Source organism: Epinephelus lanceolatus, chromosome 23 (genome assembly GCF_041903045.1).
Source record: "Epinephelus lanceolatus isolate andai-2023 chromosome 23, ASM4190304v1, whole genome shotgun sequence".
Lineage (NCBI taxonomy): Eukaryota > Metazoa > Chordata > Actinopteri > Perciformes > Serranidae > Epinephelus > Epinephelus lanceolatus.
This window is the reverse complement of record NC_135756.1, coordinates 24011156-24032505: the sequence shown is the minus strand read 5'-3', so window position 1 is coordinate 24032505 and position 21350 is coordinate 24011156. Positions and strand designations below refer to the sequence as shown.

General features: G+C 42.2%; 1 protein-coding gene and 1 non-coding gene across 2 annotated transcripts; both read left to right on the top strand.

Moving 5' to 3' along the window:
• The first annotated feature begins 1815 nt into the window (after nt 1–1815).
• On the top strand, nt 1816–20803 carry brd1a (bromodomain containing 1a). The gene is made up of 13 exons (XM_033614865.2): nt 1816–2158; nt 4115–5528; nt 5881–6037; nt 7454–7585; nt 7689–7817; nt 9916–10228; nt 10350–10676; nt 13303–13887; nt 15062–15203; nt 15341–15474; nt 17129–17238; nt 17642–17796; nt 20228–20803. The coding sequence occupies exons 2-13, from the start codon at nt 4132–4134 to the stop codon at nt 20409–20411; spliced, it is 3765 nt and encodes a 1254-aa protein (XP_033470756.2). The 5' UTR covers nt 1816–2158; nt 4115–4131; the 3' UTR covers nt 20412–20803.
• Nucleotides 9518–9590, top strand: trnak-cuu (transfer RNA lysine (anticodon CUU)). The gene has a single exon. It is a non-coding gene; the product is annotated as a tRNA-Lys (tRNA).
• Nucleotides 20804–21350: the final 547 nt, after the last annotated feature.

Below are 21350 nucleotides of genomic sequence, written 5' to 3'. Positions count from 1 at the left end.
TAAGATGAAAACGAAAACAAACTCAAAATCTGTGAAGACTATAGCCTCATGTAATGAGTTTGATTTGCAATTAATTTATTTTAATGTTGTTTATATATAACACAATGCTACTTCTGATTGTTATATCAAATTCAATATAACATTGATGATCGGGTGCATCCTGTTTTAGTTCATTTTTAGTAACTCCTCTACTTATGTTACTCCTATTATTACTCTATAAGGCACTGGTTTTTGCTTTTGCTCCTTGAAAACACTTCTTATATTGTATATTTTGCCACATATTTAATACTCTGTTGTTCTAAAACTGGGCCCAGTGAGTGACCCTGACCCAGGGAACCCACTGGTTGTCTGGTTGTTACTGGTTGTGAACGTTAAATTGTGCTTATCATACTTAGTGTTACTGTAATTTAAAGCATTCTTTGGCACAAGAATTTCCTTCAGGATAAATTAAGTTCTACTACACTGAATTGAATTTATGTTTGGCCATTATTTTTTATCTCTTCATCTTTTTATGTACAATTTTTTTATTTTCATTGTGTAAATAAAGCATTATGCTACATGAAATGGTGCATTACTTACTTACTGACCTGACAAGACCAATTGGTCTATTGTGATTTGTTACTTTAACAAGTAACAAATGTTATAGCCTATAACAGTGTACTCCCCCACTTGCCCACCCAAAAAAACAAACAAAAAAAAACAAACAAACATGTAAACACGAGAGTCACACAGGAGTCATTTACACCATAAATTGATGCAGAAAAAAAGTAAATTGGTGCATAAACAATTTCTAGAAAGCATGAAATTACACCCTTGAAGCATAATAGTTACGTTCACTAAAAATATAGAATAATAATTGTTATTATTATTAATATACAGTCATATTCTTAGCAAACAAAGAAACAGAACATTAGAGATATATACACCATAAATTTATACAGAAAAGAAATAAATTGTTGCATAAAAAAAATATTAAAAAAGCATGAAATTACACGCTTGAAGCATAATAATAATAGTTATAATAATAATAATAATAATAATAATAATAATAATGATGATAATAATAATAATTATTATTATTATTAGTAGTAGTAGTAGTAGTAGTAGTAACAGTTTATAATGATGATAATAATAATAATAATAATTATTAACTGATGATAATTGTACTACTACTAATAATAATTATTATTGTTATTATTATTATTAGAAATATTAGCGAACGTAACAAAAAAAATAACTTAAGTGATGATTATTTGTTTATTTAAAACAATAAAAATCGACATCCCATAATGCAGCTTGTTACTACAGAGTAATTACTGCTCACTGACTCAGTTACTGCTGCTGTGTGTTGCATTCATGGTCACTCTGGAACAGGAAACAGCAGCATAGTAATTATATGATTATATCACCACAGTTCGTTAAACTGCTCTAACCGACGGCTCTCATGACCTTAAGAATAGCGTTTGGGGCGAACTGGTCACCAGGGTGGGGCATACTGGTTTGTTGTTGCTCTGCCTGTGTCCCGTGACAATCCTCTGTGACGAGACGAGAAATGCTGAATCAATAGCCCGGAGCATGACAGACAGTCACACCAGTCTGAAACTCATTTCCCGATCCGAGATAGTTGTGTCTCTCAGCTTTCACCCAGACACTGCTACTTGCGTTTTGTACGGAGCTTTGTCTGCGTACAGCTAGTAAGGGTCGACAAAAGGCAACGCATTGATTGTGACAGATGGGCTTTTGTGTGAAATCTACGACTCACCACCAACATGACCTCCAGCGTCACACGTAGAGTAGTGCGTACGGGTGGGAGTTGTCTGCTGAAACGCATTGTTGTGTTGGGGGATGAGCCGTCCGTGCTGCTCGCGCTGCTGAGTGCTCCTGGTCGGCTGTGGCTAGCCAGCGACTCTAGCCTATGAATGGTCCACAAAGCAGATAACCGTGTGTTCTCTGTTGAATCCAAAACCGAAACTTCACGGGCACCAAGCTGGCCTGTTTCTTATTTTACTAGTAGCTGAACAGAGCCCAGTATCGCCCGTTGGATGAGAACACTGTGTACGGAATTAGAGCCACTTAGCAGGCCATATCGCCATTGCTTTGTACGGCTGCTGGGTAGCTACCGTCTTCCTCAACTAGCAAAACTGTGCGTGAACCCGAGGTATGTTCTTTGGCTTTGTTTGGTTTTCTGTGCTTTGTGCGGAGACGGAAGAGAAAGCGTTCAGTGCATGTGCAAAATGTGTGTTTAATTTTACACATTTGGTTTGAATTTTAAGGCGCTCTTGTCTTGTTTGACGCCATTTGCTCCGTTTAGGGGGGTGGCTAGCTCGTTTAGCTAGTTAGCAGGCGAGCTAATGTTATTGTTAGCAACTTGGCCACTTTGACTGGGAGTCGTTAAAGGGAATTTCATCTCTGCACCAAATGGGCAAGTGCTAACTCCTGCGCAGTCATGTTGATAGTGGCCTGTGTGGCCGCTTCCCACTGCATTTAAATGCACCAGCTCATTGACAAACTGTAACGTACAGCTGGCTGCAACCCTTATCAGTTTACTACACTGATAGTGTCTGCAGTGTAAAGCATCAATGAACCACCTTTACTTTGCTTTCATGGTCACCAGGTTAACTTTAAAGTTATTAAAGTAAAATGCATTAAAATCTCACACAGTTAACACAGTTAAACTTTCCCTGTATAGTGATCCAGGAGACATTGGGTTAAATTACAGGACCTTACCTTTCAGTGTAATGCAGGTACATTATCATAGCAATCAGCAGAGGTGGGACCAAGTCACTGTTTTGCAAGCTACAAGTGTGTGTGCTCGAGTCCTGATCCAAGTCCCCAAGACAGACAAGTCCCAAATAAAGTCCATAGTCAAGATTCACAAGTCATAGCTTTATTTATATAGCACATTTCATACAACAAGCATAAACCCAGTGTGCTTAAGATACATCATACATTAAACAAGCAGGACATGATAAAAACAAACAAAATAAGTTGTTATTATTATCGTCATTCTTAAAAGAGGGGAGATACTTACCATAATAATACTAATTCCTAAAACAAACAAACAAAAAAAATCATTAAAAAAAACCTAACTAAAAGCTTGTGAGAAAGATACATTTTTAGTTTGCATGCAAGTCCTAGATCCTCTACTTTGAGCTACAAGTCCTAAACATGATAATGCACTCTTTATTAAATGTAACGTCATTTTAACATCAGAGTTATATTGCATTAAGTTTATAAAGTTGAATTAATTGTATTTATTTGCTAAAATAATAAGTTTGTTGGACGTTGTTTAGTCTCTGTCGGTAATTTTCAACCTGCACGTTTTGCATTCTGCTGTTTTTTTTGTTCACCACTGCATAGTTTTTGGATGCAAATGAAATTATCTTTGGTTTTATAAGGATACAAGGCAATGACAGGTCAGTTTACTTAGTATGAAAGTCCATGGTACGGGCCAGCCAGTCCAAAATGCATCCAAGGTAGGCTGATGGAGGTAAAAAATTCTATATTAATTCATGGATAGAACAACATGTCAATCAGAGGGCCTCGGATGCATTTTTGGATCAGACCTTTAAGTGACACAGTGTCTTGATCCAGTGTGACATTCCCTTCTTTTTTCTTTATTATCTTGAGTGTAATGTCTTCCATGTTGCGCCTGGTAACATAAGATTAGTTCTTCATGGTTCTCTCCTGCAACTTAATTGACTGCTGTCAGATTGGTTCAAACTAAGTGGATCTGGGGAATTGAGTTTAGACTTGCAAGGAATTAATAGGGTTAACATTAGTCGATTCAGGAAGTGAAGGGAAATAAATTGATTAATTGCACACTCATTAAATAATATACTCTTGATCTTTGGGCTTGGGGAAAGGTATCAAGTATTTTCATGTCAAAGGTTCAAGTGGGAAGTCTTTTTTGATTTTGTCAAATCAAATCTAAAGTTATCGAATTTGTGTCTCCACTCAGACTTGATTTAAAGTCATTTGAGTCACGTCAAGTCAATGGATGAGTACATTATCATGGTCTTTGTTTTTACTGACCCCTGAAAGGAAAGCTCCTCCTTCTTCATCCCAGTGAATTACATGCAGAGCTCTAACGGTTTACCCTGTGTATCCACAGCAACACGGAGCGCCAAGATGAAAAAGAAAGCTCGGCAGCACCGTGTTGCGGTGCAGCAGAGGCCGCCCTCTCCTATCAAGCCTTCCCCCAACAAGCAGATCCTGACTTACGCCCAGGCACAGCGCATGGTAGAGTTCGATGTCGATGGCCGCCTCCATCGAATCAGCATATACGACAGGCTGGACGTGGTCTCGGATGATGACCCCCTGATGCAGGAGATGATGGAGTGCACCAGCAATAAGGAGAATACTGAGAAACCACAGCAGCAGGTCCTCCTGAGGTCCGTCAGGCTAAAAAACAACCAGGAGAAGAGAAACGCTGCGCTGGGCATCACCAGTCATGGAGAGGGAAGTGGACATCAGGCTGCTGGTAATCCCGGTCCAAAACTTCAAGAACCTAAATTTCGTACAGTGGAGTATAACCTTCCAGCAGTTCCCAAACGCTCATCTGCCTTTTACAAATACACGGAGAAAACGGAGGAAGAGCTGGACGAGGAAACTGAGTATGACATGGATGAGGAAGATTATGCCTGGCTGGAATTGGTGAACGAAAAGCGGAGAAGTGAAGGGGTCAGTCAGGTCTCTCACAACGTCTTTGAGTTCCTTATTGACCGCTTTGAGAAGGAGTTGCACCTGGAGAGTCTGGATCAAAGTAGCGAAAAGCAAGCTCCCATCGATGAGGACGCCGCCTGCTGCATCTGCATGGACGGAGAGTGTCACAACAGCAACGCCATCCTGTTTTGTGACATGTGTAATGTGGCCGTTCACCAGGAATGTTACGGTGTGCCCTACATTCCTGAGGGCCAGTGGCTATGCAGACACTGCCTCCAGTCACCCAACCAGCCTGCAGACTGCATCCTTTGTCCCAACAAGGGTGGGGCAGTGAAAAAGACAGACGATGACCGCTGGGGTCACGTGGTGTGCGCCCTCTGGGTCCCCGAGGTCGGCTTCTCCAACACCACCTTTATCGAACCAATCGATGGTGTCAGCCACATTCCTCCAGCCCGCTGGAAGCTCACCTGCTACCTCTGCAAGGAGAAAGGCGTGGGGGCGTGCATCCAGTGCCACAAGGCCAACTGTTACACCGCCTTCCACGTCAGCTGCGCCCAAAAGGCTGGCCTCCATATGAAGATGGAGCCAATCAAAGAGGTAACGGACACCGGGGAACCCACGTTCTCTGTGAAAAAGACGGCCTACTGTGGAGCTCACACACCTAACGGGTGTGTGAGGAGGCCTGTTGCAATATACGATGATGCCAAACCCAAAAATGGACTATGTAAAAAAGTGGACAAAGGAAGAGGTAAAGGACAGTCAAAAGGAAAGAAGAAGAGTAAGAGTAAGAAACCTGAACCTGAACCAGAACCTGAAAGTGAAGCTGCGACCCCTGCTACTGTGCCTACGTTTCCTTCTCACAGGTACGAGTTGTGTCAGTGATGGGAGATAGTGTTTGTAATGCATTGATGTTTGGCATGTGGGTGGTGGTACAGAGAGGGGTTTCCTATCTTTCTGAAGGGCACTGAAAGGACATTCGGTTGTTGATGTACAAACACCAACGTCTACAGGGTTTGCGCCTGTGACACTCGTGAATGTTTGCCTTTTACAAACACAAGCTTCAGTGATTTGCCTGGCTGCATTTTGGTCTGCTTTAAATGCCACTCAACTGCTGGTTAAAGTTTGTCTGTGGCTGCTTGTTGTAATATTACTCTGAAAACCACAACCACATGTAACCTGCCACTGTTCCCACACCCGTCTCCCTGCCTCCCACAGGTTACAAACCATTCTGAACCAGGTGTCAGTCCAGAAGAAGAAAGCATTTGTGGAGCTGGTCCTAAATTACTGGACACTGAAGAGGCAATCCAGGAACGGGCTTCCCCTCATCAGACGGCTTCAGACAAGCATACAGTCTCAGAAGCATGCACAACCGGTTTGTTTATCTGTCATTCAACCACAGCAGACTTTCAGTATTTAGTTGGGATTTTACCAGAGCACCAGAAGATTTTAGAACTTGAAATATGTTTTTCACACAGCCAGTCATTTACGTACATTTTCTTAAAGGAGCAGTGTGTAATATTTAGGGGGATTTAGTGGCACCTAGCACTTAGGATCGCAGATTCCAAGCAGCTGCAACTCCTCTCAAAAACCAACAGACCAGGGGTCTCATCTATAAAACAGTGTGTAGGATCCATACTAAGAATTTACGTACAGACAAAAGCCAAAAATGGCACTAAAAAATATTTGACAATTTCTATACTCACCTTTTTACTCTGATAACTTAAGATCCAGATGTTCAGGAGGTTTTTACTGGCAGCTGAATTATCCACAGAGGTCTCTTCCCCTCCAAAACAAATAGAACCAGTGATTAAACCCAGCGAAATCACTGTATAAAGCAGTTTCACGTTAAAAAAAACAGTGTTTTTCCAACACTGCTTATCGAGAGATGATCCGAGGTGCCCAATTTTCTGCCTTGTAGGGTAGTCATATTGGCAGAACCCTTCTAGTTTAAATAGACCGAGGCGGCCTTCCACAATGGGAGGGGGTGTTGAAGACTTGTAGGAGGAGCTGTTGATGACGCTGCACGTGCGAGCCACTGGCGGTGGATAAACAGGAAACAGCTGATAGCAGGAATTAGCAAGCAGCTAGTAGCAAGAGGGAAACACAAACCTGACAGACACTTTAAAGATGAGCAACTGGGGAGACAAGGAATTGCGCTCCCTCCTTGCCCTCGCAAACGAAGAGGCCATTAACCGTCAGATGACGGAGACGGTGAAGAATGGGCCGACTTACGAGAGCAGCATTTTGCCGCACTCCCCAATTTTGTTTTTATACTGCCAATGCTGAAAAAAGGCTGATTGGGCTTTCCCGTAAATTTGCACAATTCCTATCTTAAAAGGGCTTGTGGTTCCCAATTGGAAATGGCGAATGGCCCTGTCTAGAACCAGTGTTCGGTTTGTTTTTTCTGGGCAATTGTAGAAACATGGTGGTGCAACTTGAAGGACATTGTGGACGAAGTCCTTTTACCTATGTACAAATAAATGGCTCATTTTAAGTTAACGAAAACACAACGATTCCTACTTTCAGGTGATGATACACTGAGGAAAACATACGTGTTATATTCAATTCTACCATATCTATCCCCATAAATCCTACACACTGGACCTTTAAGCTTTTTTACATTTAAATATAATACGCCTAGTATGCTTTACAACATGTTTAGCAGGAAACTAGCATGTATACACACAGCGTTAGCAGCAGTAAAAAGATGTTGTAAAGCATACTATTATATTATTATTATTGGTTCTGTTCTGTAATTATTGTATTTTTATTTCATTTTTCTCTCCAGAGGCAGAGCGAGGAGGAGAGCAGGGCATTGAAGGAACAGCTGAAGGAGTGGCATCGTCTCCGACACGACCTGGAGAGAGCCCGGCTGCTGCTGGAGCTAATCCGCAAGAGGGAGAAGCTCAAGAGGGAGGAGGTAGGGAGCGGAGGGATCAATGGATAGACTTGTGACTTAAAGTGCAGTCAGATAAATGAAACAATCTGATCTTCTAATGGTTTCTCTCTGTGCTGTGTTGTAGATTAAACTGCAGGAGGCCCTCCTGGAGATACAGTTGAGTCCCTTCAGTATTTTGCTCCGAGCTCTCTTGGACCAGCTCCAGACGAAAGACCAGGCCAAGATCTTCACCCAGCCGGTTGATGTCAATGAGGTGAATTTTAGTTTATATTTGGTCACTTTTTTAAAGTTTTGTTGTTGGGTTTGTCCGCACATGAACTATTATATTGTTTGTTTTTTCGTTGGATGCAACACTTTCACCCTGATGTTTTACCTTTAGAAGAAGTTTAATACTATAGCACAATATGCTGCAGTACAATCTTATTTCTTACATTTCTTAAGGAATGATTTGTTTGTTGTTTTGCAGATGTGCTTTATCTCAGTCTGTGGTGCTTTTATGTTATTTATTGTGCAATAGTGGAAAAGTGGAGCACTGTAGCAGGGGGCTCATTGTGGGGGTTCCACCAAGAAAACACAGATAGTGCTGCAGAAAGCTGATTCTGTCGATTTGTTGTTTGACTCTCAGGCAGGGAGTTAGGAAAGAAAGTAACTGCTGCCATGACAAACTTTTTCAAGAGACCCCAATATCAAAATATTTTACCTTGTGCCTGTAGTGCTATTTATCAATCTAGATTATTTTGGGGTGAGTTGCCGAATGTTGGAGATGTCAGCCGTAGAGATGTCTGCCTTCTCTTGAATATAATGGAACCACATGACACTTAGCTTGTGGTTCTTAAAGTGCCAAAAATCCATTTGAAAATCTCAACACCAATGTCTCTTTCCAGAAATTATGAAACAGTAACTCAGGATAATCCACATACCTTGTTGTGAGCATTTTTTTGTCCAAGGTACACCCTCCAACTGTATCACCGCATAGAAGGAAGAGTGCATCTACTGCTAGTTCACCTAGCATTACTGAGCTAGCTAACATCACAGCTCCGCCAAGGAGGACGCCATTAATTTTTACATCTCATGCTGTAACAAGCACAAGCCTCTTTGACATGAGTAGATGCACACTTCCTTCTGCACGGTGATTCAGTTGGTGGGTGTAGTTCGGTAGAAAGAAAATAGTTCCTACATGAAACTGCTCACAACAAGGTCTGTGGCTTATCTTGAGTAACCAGGTCATGATTTCTGGAAAGAGACATTGCTGTTGGATTTTTGGGTGAACTGTCCCTTTAAGAGGTTTACAGTCCTGCTTTAAATAAGTACGAGGACTTACACTGTCTTTTAGAGACTTTGTGTCTGATAAGGCTCCAAACTGGACTTACTGGTTCACACTCCAGCACAAGACTTTGCGTTTTGCTTTTGTTCTATTGTCAAGATAAAAGCCTACTTACAGTGAAACAGTGTTGTTCCTGTTTTTCTACCTGTTTGTCAGATAACTGCTTCAGTGGTGTTGAAATAAACAAGTAGGCTACCTAATTTGAACTCTTTTTCTGCTTCCTCATAGTGGTTTCTATTTTGGCATCTAGGACAGGGCAACACAGAGTGTGATCTTGTTAAATATCAAGTAAATGATGAGAGCCCTGACACCCCAAGAAGACCTAAAAAATTACCACTTATAAGCAAGAGTAGTTAGAGCCTTTGCTTTCCCGTTCCTCACCACGTGTTAAAACAGTTTCACTTGAACACACCGCAGAGACAGCAGCCAGCTCTGCAACTGCTCACTCCATGTCACACACTCTGCTCAGTGACTCAGGTTGTAAATGAACACCCCCTCTCCACCTCCACCTCATATGTGGATAGTATTGAGCAATGTGACTTCCTGTTAGGTGGAATGTGTAACATGAGATTAAGGTCCACTGGCAGATGGTGACGTCCGAAAAAGGTGGAGGGTTACTCTCTGTGCAAGCCCGGCTAGCTCAGTCGGTAGAGCATGAGACTCTTAATCTCAGGGTCGTGGGTTCGAGCCCCACGTTGGGCGCAGCTTTTGACTCTGGAGTCTTGTACAGTGTTAGCAGATTGTCCTGGCTACTGAGCATGTGTTTTAAGTGTGTTACTGGCATTGAGGCTTCCAAGTGTTAAGACTTAGTAGTGATCAGTGTTGATGTAGTTCACAGTCTCTAAGAGACTTTAAAGATCTTCTTGAAAGTCATGCCGACCTTAATGACGTAAGACACCATAAAATAATCATCTTTGATCAAAAATGTTGATTTGACATGCAACATCCAGTGATATTTGCTTCATATTTTCAAAAACATTGTGAAATAAATCAGAAAATAATTCATTTCATCTGCTGTTTCCTGTAGGTGCCTGACTACCTCGACCACATCAAGCACCCGATGGACTTCTCCACCATGCGGCAGCGCATTGACGCACAGGCCTACAACAACTTTGAGCAGTTTGAGAGTGACTTCAACCTCATTGTTGATAACTGCATGAAATATAACTCAAAGGACACCTATTTCTACCGGGCTGCCGTTCGCCTCCGAGACCAGGGCGGGTCCCTGCTCAGGAAGGCCCGGCGAGACGTGGAGAAAATCGGCTTCGACTCGGAAAGCGGCATGCATCTGGCCGAAGCTCCTGAAATCAAAACACCAGCATCCTTTTCTTGGGAGGACGGTAAGGGCGTTAGCAGCACAGACACATGCGTCTGTAACATCAGAGTCAGGGCAAGTGGATGAGAATGTGTTGAGCAAAACATGTCTCAGTCTCCTACTGATTGTTTTATTTCCCTCCTCAGTGGACCGCCTACTAGTGCCAGCCAATCGGGGGCATCTGTCTCTGGACAAGCAGCTGCAGCAGCTACTGGAGAAGTTCGACCTGACCTGCGCCATGAAGTCCAGCCCCTCCCGCAGCAAGCGCATGAAGCTGCTCAAAAAGACCATCAACGACGTGCGCAACGAAATGAGCCTAAAGAGAGTCCTACCCTCCCACCACCACCATCACCACCACTCTTCCTCCTCCACAGCTCCCTCAACTTCATCTTCAGCAGCTGCCTCCCAACCAGAGATTAGTCAAGCTAAAGAAGAGAGTTTGAAGCCCAATGGACATTTTCCAGATGATGAGGGTATGTATGGATCTGGCTTTATTAGAAAGCTAATAATCTGTTTGATGCTGTGCCCTGGGATTTTAAAGACAATCACATGTTCTTAATATCCTGAAGCACAGGTCAGAGGTCAGGGATTAGGCCCTCAACCCAAAACATAGCCTCACAGAGCAATCACATGCTATTCTCCGTACCTAGTGTTTCTGAAACTTGGTTGTATAAGCCTTGTTTACCCCACACAGTCCTGTTCTGTTCACTTTATAACACCTTCAAAGTAATTTTTGTGTTTTCCAAGTCAAAAGTCGTGGATGGCACCAACAGAACCGCTCCGTTCTGTCCTGTTTTTGTCACCACTCTGTTGAAGTACCTGGCACACTGATCTGATACTGAAAGGTGTAGCTAGAAACACAGCAGTCAGTTGAATGGTCAGTAGAGAATCATCACTCTTGCTTCACAAGGACTCAGTGCACAAACCAGCCTGTTCATTTTGTTCTGAAAATCTCGGCGTGCGTCCGCATTCCATGGACAATCAGCGAGCTGCAGGCGTTCCTCTGCATCACCAGTGAAAAGGAACTACAGTGAAAGCTGGATGGGAGCAGAGATATGTCTGTTACCATCCACTAACAACCCTGCTTACATAATAGAACTGTTTGCAGTGAAAACACCACACATATCAAGGGTTTAGATACGAGTACCTAAGAGTTTAAGGATACTATACTGAAAGTGTTTAATGGAAACACGGCTATAGTCATCTTCCCCGATTTCAGTACTACAACACAAGCTATCGTCCAGACCTCTAAATTGCCTCCTGCAATGAGACTTTTTAAAGCGATTCAAAGAAAACAAAACTATATAACATATAGTCATTATAAACCCTGTACTGTTTGTGTTGAGGTGTGGATCTGTCTGCCATTTCAGGGAAATTTGCTAAACACATGATAGAAGTATCGAAAGAAAAGCAGCGCTCATGGCTGTGAACATCAACCTTGATGTCCTAAAACTCAGATAACTGATAAAACCTTTGAATGTTTAAAGAATAATTACTGGTAATATTGTTTCGTAATGTGTAATACAAAGTTTTAGGGATATTGTCACACTTAAGAATATTTATTGCACCAGTAAGTTTTATCTTTCTCACAGAGAATGTGTCATAACAATCTGGAGTTCAGCTCAGAGTGACAACTCCTCCTAGATTAGTCACATAGTTTCAGTATGACTGAAAACTGTTCCAAGCAACTAGCAACAACAACATTCTTACGTCTAAACAAGACATTCTTAAACAAGAGTGTAAACGACCACCAAGATATATTGTGATCTGATCGTGATCTGATCCCTCAAACCACCTGCTTAAGTGGTCTGCGACATTTTTGACCATATGTCTATTGAAGTATAAACGCCAATGCGTCCTGAAGCGTCCCCAACAAGTAGTTTACAGGAAACACGTCACCAGTGCAGGTCATGGTGGCTGTTTTGGTGACTGTGTGCTTACACTATACAACTTGACCATTTTATGATGAGCTGGATTAAGTGTTGCATGACCGCTCCTCGTTTTGCCCTGCGGAAGGAGACGTATTGAATTCTGCTGACCAGCAACACCACCCCTGATGTCACTAGTGACCAGCTAGTGAGAGTGTGGACACAATAAGCCGTGACCCTCAAGCTTTATTGACGTGTGCAGTAAGAAATCTGAACATAAGTGGTCAGCTGGAGACGCATGATAGACACAGGAATGAATGAATGGCGGTTTGTCTCGGCCGTCCACTTGTGTTCAGATTAACAAAACACATTTTAACGCAGTGTAAACAGGCCCTCTGTTTAACTGATCCCTGAATGGGAGTGCACCTAGGGCTCAGAACCAATATCGTCCGCATCAGCAGACTAGAATCGCTACGGAAAAATGTGTAAACAAGGTCATAATACAGTATCACGCTGTGTCACTGCGGTCGCTTTAACTCGCAGCACACTTGCTGAGTCACATTAACTCTGGTGAAGATAGCATTATGATGAGCTAGTGGGGAAAAAAAGAAAGGAAAAAGTCATTTTGCACTCATTTTTTATTTATAAAAGTGCCTCTGTGTTATGCAAAACAGCGTCTTGTTTTACTTTTATGATAAACCCAAAAGCCATACGATAGTGTGCGGTGTCAGCATTTCTGCAAACACAAGGACAAAGTGTGGGTGTTGCAGCGCTTTACTGTTAGTAATAGCATTATACTACAGGTCGTATTTTATGTCTTTGTCATGGCTGCGCTTTTGTTGTATTGTTTATGGTTTTACTTATTATAAATATTTTTTTTGTTGTTGTTCTTCCAAAATAGCGTGCCAGGGATTTCATTATGCTCTTCTGCATAGCTAATCATTGCCACAATAAAATGTGTAATATTCTATCTCTACAGCACCACCAGGAAATTATAATGAGGATGGAAGAGAGAGGAAAAAATACATTAATGTAAATAATAAAACTGAAAGAAACGGATGCACTGCACCCAGAACCTAAAGAAAACAAATTGTGGTGCATAATTATCAAAAACTTTGCAATAACTGGAGCCATAGCATGAATATTATGTGTTGGCCGTAGTGGTTGCAGTTAATGTTGGCTGTATGGTCAATAGTAACAGTCTCTATCTTCTTCTTCTTCTCCCCTGCAGGAGACAAGTCTCTTCCTCCCAAACTGGAGCCCTCAGACTCCATTCCCCCTCTCATCCACTCAGACGCAGACTCCGAGCCCCCCACCCTCAAACCAATTGACGCCGCCCCTGACTGTGAAGACAAGCACCCCAGCAAGCGTGTCAAGTTCGACGGCGACATACCAGACCTGCTCTCCTCTGCTCCGCGCCTCAACGGCCACTCCCACGACAGCCTCCAGAGCTCACTGCTGGACGGGGACGTGAGCGTGGTGGCCACGTCGACCCTTGCGGAGCCCACGGGCACAGTTAACCGCCGGACGGCCGTGCTCTTCCGCAAGTCGAAGGCCGCCAGCCCGCGCAAGCCCCCGAGGAGCGGAGACGAGGGGGCAGAAGGAGCTGACAGAAAAGAGAGCAAGGCGGAGGAGGATGAAGACGGCGCGCAGCTGGGCTCCAAATCCTTCCTGTCGGTGGTCATTCCCAGGCTGGAGACGCTGCTTCACAGCAAGAAGAGGAAGCACAGCGGCAGCAGAGACAGCGAGGAGGAGGGGGGAGGAGAGGGGGAGCATGAAGAGGAGGGAGAGTCCCCTGTGAAACGACTTGACACTGGTAAGAAGTGTACACAGAAAAATGGGCTGTGATATTTATGCCTCTGTGCCAGCGACAGCCGCGGCCTGGGGCATTATGTTTTCAGATTGTCCGTCCTGTTCTCGTAAACGTAATACCTCACTAATGCCTTGAGGGGATATCTTTTTTCAGTTTGGCACAAACGTCCACCTGGACTCAAGGATGAAGTAGAGCTATGATAAGACCCAGAAAGCAGTCCCAACACTACATGAACCTGCATAGTTTCTGTTAAGATCCAAACCATAGCATTGGTTTTGAGCCTGAGCTCAATTAAAAACCAGAATTCCCACTACAAAAAATACATTTTTAAATTCTAAAAACATTTATAACATTTACACACACTATAAGGTCTACATTAAAACAAACAAACAAACAAAACACTTGGAAATTGGAGCAAACCCTATCTGATTCAAGTCCAGGCGAACCAGGGCTTTTCCGTTGCAACTTTGGCAGATCAAACCATGACTCGTTGATTTTTGTTTCCTTAGTCAGTTTAACCACACTGACGTATGCCGAGCCAAAAAAGCGGCCCAGTCGCCTCCACAGACGGGGTATTGGTGAGGTCTCGCCAGTCACAGCCAACCTCTAATGACGACCCCCTTTAACTCCTCGAGCAAGCATGTGTTGCGTGACTAAACTGATGTCTCTCTGTGCAGCATGGGTCTGAGATGTGTGTGAAGCATCCACGTTTTAGAATGTGTCGCTTCTTTGCTGCAACAACCAGATTTGAAGCATTGTCTCCTTGAGTAATTCTAAATTCTCAGTGTCTGGTTGGTGCCATCAGTATTTTCGTCATCTCACAGTATGTTGCAGATTTTCACAGTTGTCTGCATTTCTTTGAGTTACCATATATCAGAATTTGAATGGCATTTCTTCAAGGCTCTGATTAAATTAGTACAGCAGCATTTAGCTCTGCTGCCAAGCCCTGAAACTGGCAGTTCAAATATTGCAATTAGCTGTTACACTACTTACAAGTCATCGCAGTCAAAACAGCACAGCGGTAACTAACAACAGACACTTGTATACTCTGTTACATCAGAGGCTGATTAAACAAACTGTAACCAATGCAGACACTTTAACACTGGAGTATTTGTACTATAAATTTTCAAGATGAGTTTTAAATCTTTTTGCATTCTATTGTTTTGTGTCTATTCAGGCTTGTCGAGCGGTTTTCTGGAGGAGGAAGAGGAGAAGGAGCTAGAAGACTCTAGTAGAGCCAGTAGACCTGTGGAGCCACGAAGACGCTGTGCCTCTGAGTCCTCCATCTCCTCATGTAGCAGTCTGCCAGGAAGCACCAGGTAATCCGTCAGATACTTATGTGAATTTAAGCTGCTCTGTCTGTTCTCCCATCCTTCTGTTCAGTTAGCTGGTCATCAGAGCACCAGATGTTTAGTTTCTAAAGTTGACTCTGGTGTGTGTTTTTCTTTGTCTACAGCACAATTCTCAGTCTTCCAAAATGTGGGAAAGGGAAACCCGCCTTGGTCCGGAGAAACACTGTGGACGATAAGAGCGAATTAATCGCCTGCATCGAAACCGGGAATTTTGCAAAAGCTGCACGGATTGCTGCAGGTGAGTTGGCTGCTTTATGTGTCAAAAGACTCTGTGTGCATGTGTAAGGGTCTTTACATTATGTATACAGACTACCTGTTTTAGTCACTATTTCAAATAAATATGCAGGATTTTTCCAGTGAAATATTGATATTTAATTGGTCTCACTTCACATTATTGTTTTTGTAAACAGAAAATAAATAAGAGAACCTAAATTCCCTCAAATTTATTATTAATAAGATCTATCAATAAGTATAATATTGTCATTTTGTCAAATAAATATGAAAAAAAAACATCTAAAATAAAATAAAAAATCTCACTGGACTTTCAGTTAATACAAATTAGGATAAAATTTACATTAGAATGCAGGTTAAATAACAATTGTGTGCTGCAATTTCTTCAAGCGTATGAGCCAAAATGTACACCAATAATGATGTAATGTTAAAGGGACAGTTCACCCTGAAATAGAAAATACATATTTTTCCTCTTACCTGTAGTGCTATTTATCAATCTAGATTGTTTTGATGTGAGTTGCAGAGTGTTGGAGATACCAGCCATAGAGATCTCTGCCTTCTCTCCAATATAATGGATCTAGATGGCACTCAGCTTGTGGTGCTCAATGCGCCAAAAATTACATTTGAAAAACTCAACAGCAATGTCTCTTTCCAGAAATCATGACCTGGTTACTCAATAATCTACAGACATTGTTGTGAGCAGTTTCATGTAGGAACTGTTTCTTTCTACTGAACTACACCCGCCAAGGCATCACCATGCTGAAGGAAGTGTGCATCTACTGCTAGCTCATCTAGCATCACTGAGCTAGCCTCTTTAGTCTTGTACATGAGTAGATGCACACTTCCTTCTGCACTGTGATTCAACAAAATAGTTCCTACATGAAACTGCTCACAACAGGTTCTGTGGATTGTCTTGAGTAACCGGGCCATGACTTCTGGAAAGAGACATTGCTGTTGAGTGTTTCAGGTGTATTTATTTGGTGCTTTGGGCACCACAGGCTGAGTGCCATCTAATTCCACTTTATTCAAAAGAGGACAGACATCTCTACATCATCAATACATTTAAGACAAAACACAAAAGTCATTGTAGCCCATTGGAGTCAGTCTTGTCCAGACATCAGTGTGTCCAGGAGGTAATACATTACACTTAGTAGTTGTGTATATTCCTGGATGTCTGCAGGTGCTGTAAAAGCTGATAATGTCTTAAAGTTTTCCCATTGAACCGAAGATTGGCCTTTATATTTGCTTCTAAAAGTTTAACTCAGTAGAACTTGTGGATGCCTAGTATTCATACACATAAAAAGCAGGGTTGGAAATTAACAGCAGCTACCAGCCAGCTTCTTGTGACATTTGGCAGTGACCAGTGAGTCCTTATGCTCCTCCTGCCATCATGGCATGTAACCAGTCAGCAGCTGGAGATTCTTTCCTCATCTAGAATTTATGTTTGGCTGATAAAACGCGAGAAGTGGCTGGTAAATTTTAATATCTGTCCTTCATTGTGGCTCTTAAAGGGGAAAAGTTAATTTCCTAGCCTGATTTATTTATTTTTTGTTGTTGTTGTTGTCACTGTGTGCTCTTACACTTACAGCACCGCTTTGAAAATGTGTTTCTGTGTTTCAAACCCACATGTGACTTGTTTGGTGTTGTTCCCGCTTCCATAGAGGTTGGCAACAGCAATATTTGGATGCCCGCTAGTGCTGCAACAGTTGCATTGGAACCCCTAAAGCTAGTTTGGGCCAAATGTAGTGGATACCCTTCCTACCCTGCCTTGGTGAGTGTTTGTGGGAGAGACAGCACGACAATCACTGACTGAAGTCTGTTTTACTCTCAAGTTTTCTTGTCTTCTCTTCACTCTTGTCCCACAGGATGAAGTAATAGTTTTACTACAGCTGTTCTTTTAGGTGTGACAGTTGGGGGAACAATTCCCTCTTCTTCCTCTAGGTGGCAGCATTTCACTGTTAACCAGTTCAATTTGACCTTAGCATGAAAGGACAAATGAGGAAAGGAATCTTATTGCCACAAGCTGGTAGTGTGCATGCATTTGTGTGTTTTTATACAGTGGAGACATCCTTACTTTATGCTTGAGTGATTTTGTGGGTGGATGTATGTTTGCCATGCCTTTGCATTCATGAGCATCTGTGTGTAACGGCCTGGCCTCTCCCTGCTGTGCGCAGATCATCGACCCCCACATGCCGCGCGTGGGCTGCCAGCACAACGGGGTGTCCATCCCCATGCCCCCCATGGACGTGCTCCGCATTGGAGAACAGATGCAGTACAAAGCCGAAGAGAAACTCTACCTCGTCCTCTTCTTCGACAACAAGCGCAGCTGGTGAGTGCCGCCGCCGTTGTTATCTGTGGGGATGATTTAAGCTGATGCGGGCCTCTACAAGGGTAAACCTGTCAACATGTCCGTCAGCTGATCATTATTCTCTTGTGGCTGCGTCACATCAATTGTCGGGAGAGAACAAGAGGCAACAAGAGGCATTTGAGAATCTCACCTGGAGTCCCATCAGTGGGAAAATGTTTTTCAGTCTTTAACAGTGATGATGGTGCTGTAGCCTTTTGTCACAGTGGGAACTGGCTTTCTGTCTGCCACTTTGAATGAAGATAACACATCTATGAGTGACCACTTTAGACCTGAAAGTAACAAAATATTATAAAAGGAAAAGTCAAAAATATAGCAGATTACACCCATAATTCATATCATGACCTAAAGATATAATATTTAACTGTACACATTAAAATGTTCTGTAAAACAACCATGCCAGTGTTATATATTTTGTTGAGTCTTGTACTTACAATATCTCAAACGTTTCAAACGTGAAGGATTTCAATTATCAGATGTCGGGATCCTAAATTGTCGGAGAAACAAGCTGAGCAACTGTAGCAGCAGCTCGGCCCAAGCCCCTGCTGTACCAAACAGCATTAAAGAAACACAGATTTTTACAGTGAAAATGCTTTATGTAGTGTTTTTACCAGTTTAAATCACCTGGTCTGTTTGTTTTGGAAAGGAGGAGACCTGAGCGGATAATTCGGCTAAAGGAAAAAACCTCCTGGTCATCTTAATCTTTAGTTATTCGAGAAAAAGGGAGAGCACATTAGCAGGATCCTGACTAGCAGCCCCTCTGTAACAAGCCAAACAGCACTGGAAAAACACTGATTTTTAACATAAAACTGCTTCATTCAGTGTTTCTACAGGTTTAAATCACCGGGTCCATTTGTTTTAGAGAAGGACGAGACCTCTGCAGATAATTCGGCTCCTGATGAAAACCTTCTGAACGATTAACACTGAAGAAATTCTAACCAGGAGAAACTGACTGCAATGATGCTCCGCGCTGTTTTGATTTAGAAATCATCAGTGGCAGAAAATTACATGTTGTAGGGTTAGATAATTGAAATCAAGTGTATAAAAAGCTTTTTTTTTCCTTCTCCACCACCAACAATCAGTTGATTAAATATTCTTTAGTTCTTTTTGTTTGTCTTGGCACACACATCTTTCATCTTCCCCGTTTTCCGTCCTGTAGACTACTACACACACTTAAATGTAGCAGCCGCAGTAGCAATAGTAGTGTTTTTGGACTTTTGTTATTTTTGCTATTGGGAAAGTTAAATACCAGGAGCTGAGGCTGTGACGTTTGCCAGTTTTCTCCCATTTCCCTGCAGAAAACCTGTGATTAGCTTGATTAGACGTAGCTTGAGTGTTTGTGCACCTGTGTGTTCATGAACACATACGAAGCGTTCTTCTCTGAACAAGCTTTGAAACAAGCACTTGACGGGAAATGTCACAATTGTCATTTATCAAGGAGAAATTCCAAACAGTTGCTGATTCCAGCTTTTCAAATGTGAGGATTAGCTGCTTTTCTCTGTTTTATATTGTTGTAAATTGAATATATTTGGGTTAAGGACTATTGGTCAAACAAAATAAGCATCTGGAAGACGTCAGATTTTGTAGTCAAAACTATCCAAAAAATAATTGACAGCTACATCGATAATGACAGTAAAATTCCAAAAAACTATAGCAGTTAAATATCTAATAAAGTCAAACCTTAATATCAGGGTTGCAACTTACTATTATCCTAACTGTCTATTAATCTGATGATTATTTTCTCGGTTATTTGACTTCTTGTTTGGTCTATAAAATGTCAGTGTTTCCCAAAGCCCAAAATGACTTGTTTTGTCTTCTGTGGCTGCTACATTTGAGTGTGCAACCCAAAGATGCTCAGTTTACTGTCATAGAGGAATAAAGAAACTAGGAAATACTCACATTTAAGAAGCTGTTATCAGAGAATTTTGACTTTTCTTTCGTAAAAAAAAAAAAAGAAATTAGTTGGGTATTAATTTAGTTGATAAATAACTAACTGATCCTTGCAGTTCTACCTACAATACCATTATTGTGGTGTCATAAGTGGATCATCTTGTCAGCTGCAGTGGTTTCTTCCGTTTAAATTTAACACAAAAACAATTGTTTAGCAAAAACAAAGCTGAGTGCAGAATCTGTTAGCAGGATACTAACACTTAAGGTGATTGTCATTGTGATTTCCCACCTCAAATGAAAGAATAACAAACATGAGCATACAGACCAATTATCTGTCACTCTTTGTTTAGAAATCAAACTTAATTTACTGAAAGAAATCCCAGTTTTCTTGTGAGGAGAGAGATATTTTCCTGGAAAGCAATACTTCTAGATGGTGACAAGAGAAACATTCAATCCAAGCTACTGTTCAGGTGTTGTAACTTAGATTCTGTCTTTCCCCCTTCAGGCAGTGGCTTCCTAGATCCAAGATGGTTCCTCTGGGAATGGACAAGACCATAGACAAAATCAAAATGATGGAGGGGCGCACATCCAGCATTCGTAAGGCTGTCCAGATCGCCTTCAGCCGTGCCATGAACCACCTGAGCATAGTGCAGGACGAGCCAGTCAGCGACCTCAGTGACGTGGACTGATGACACTCGCTGACTTTCTCTCTCCTCACTCACAAACTTGTACCTCTCCTGTACCAAATACCTTCCTCTGCCCCCCACCTCCAACACTCTCTCTGTCTCTGCAGGAGACTCAAATGTTTACCGGGCACCTGCTGTAACAGGTGGTGTCTCTTCCTCATCCATTCCTACTCGCACACACTCCTACCACGTGCCGATGGGATACGGCTGCTGCTGAAATGAATGTGTCTATCTATCTATCCTCTCCACCTCCAGGCTTGTAACTGTGCTTAGAGACTGCTCTTTATGTCCTCCCTCCGTCACTCACTCCACCAATCATGACTGTCGTTTTCATTCATCATTTCAAGGCAAAAACGTTAGTGATTGATTTCATACATTTTGGTATCCTTACCAAAGGTGTCATAGCGTCAGGACTTTGTAGTAAAACAAGAAATAAATACAGATGTTACCTCTTATCTGTAGTGCTATTTATCAGTCTAGATTGTTTCGTTGTGAGTTGTCGAGTGTTGAAGGTATCAGCTGTAGAGATGTCTGCCTACTCTGCAGTATAACAGGACCCGTGTTGCGCAAGTTACTCTTAAGTAATAATATCACGTCACTTATTACTCCCTGACAACAGTAATTCCTGACACTACTCGTTATAATACTTTTCCGTTACGCCCCATAAAATTGGTAATTGCGTATCTCCCCAAAATTGTACCTTGGTGTGATTGTCAGGGTAATTGCCGTTAAGTGTAGCTAAGGCTAGATAGCTTCTACTTTACCTAGGGGGCTTCTGTTGCCTGTGACCGGTATTTTCCTGAGGCTCTGCACGAAGGACGGAGAGCAACATTTCATCCACCACAAGCTTCATTACTTCTTTCTAGCTACAGCTGTCCACGAGTAAAATCCAGTTGTTGTTTAGCCAGAGCAGGACTACAGCCAACCGTCACGTTGTTGTGT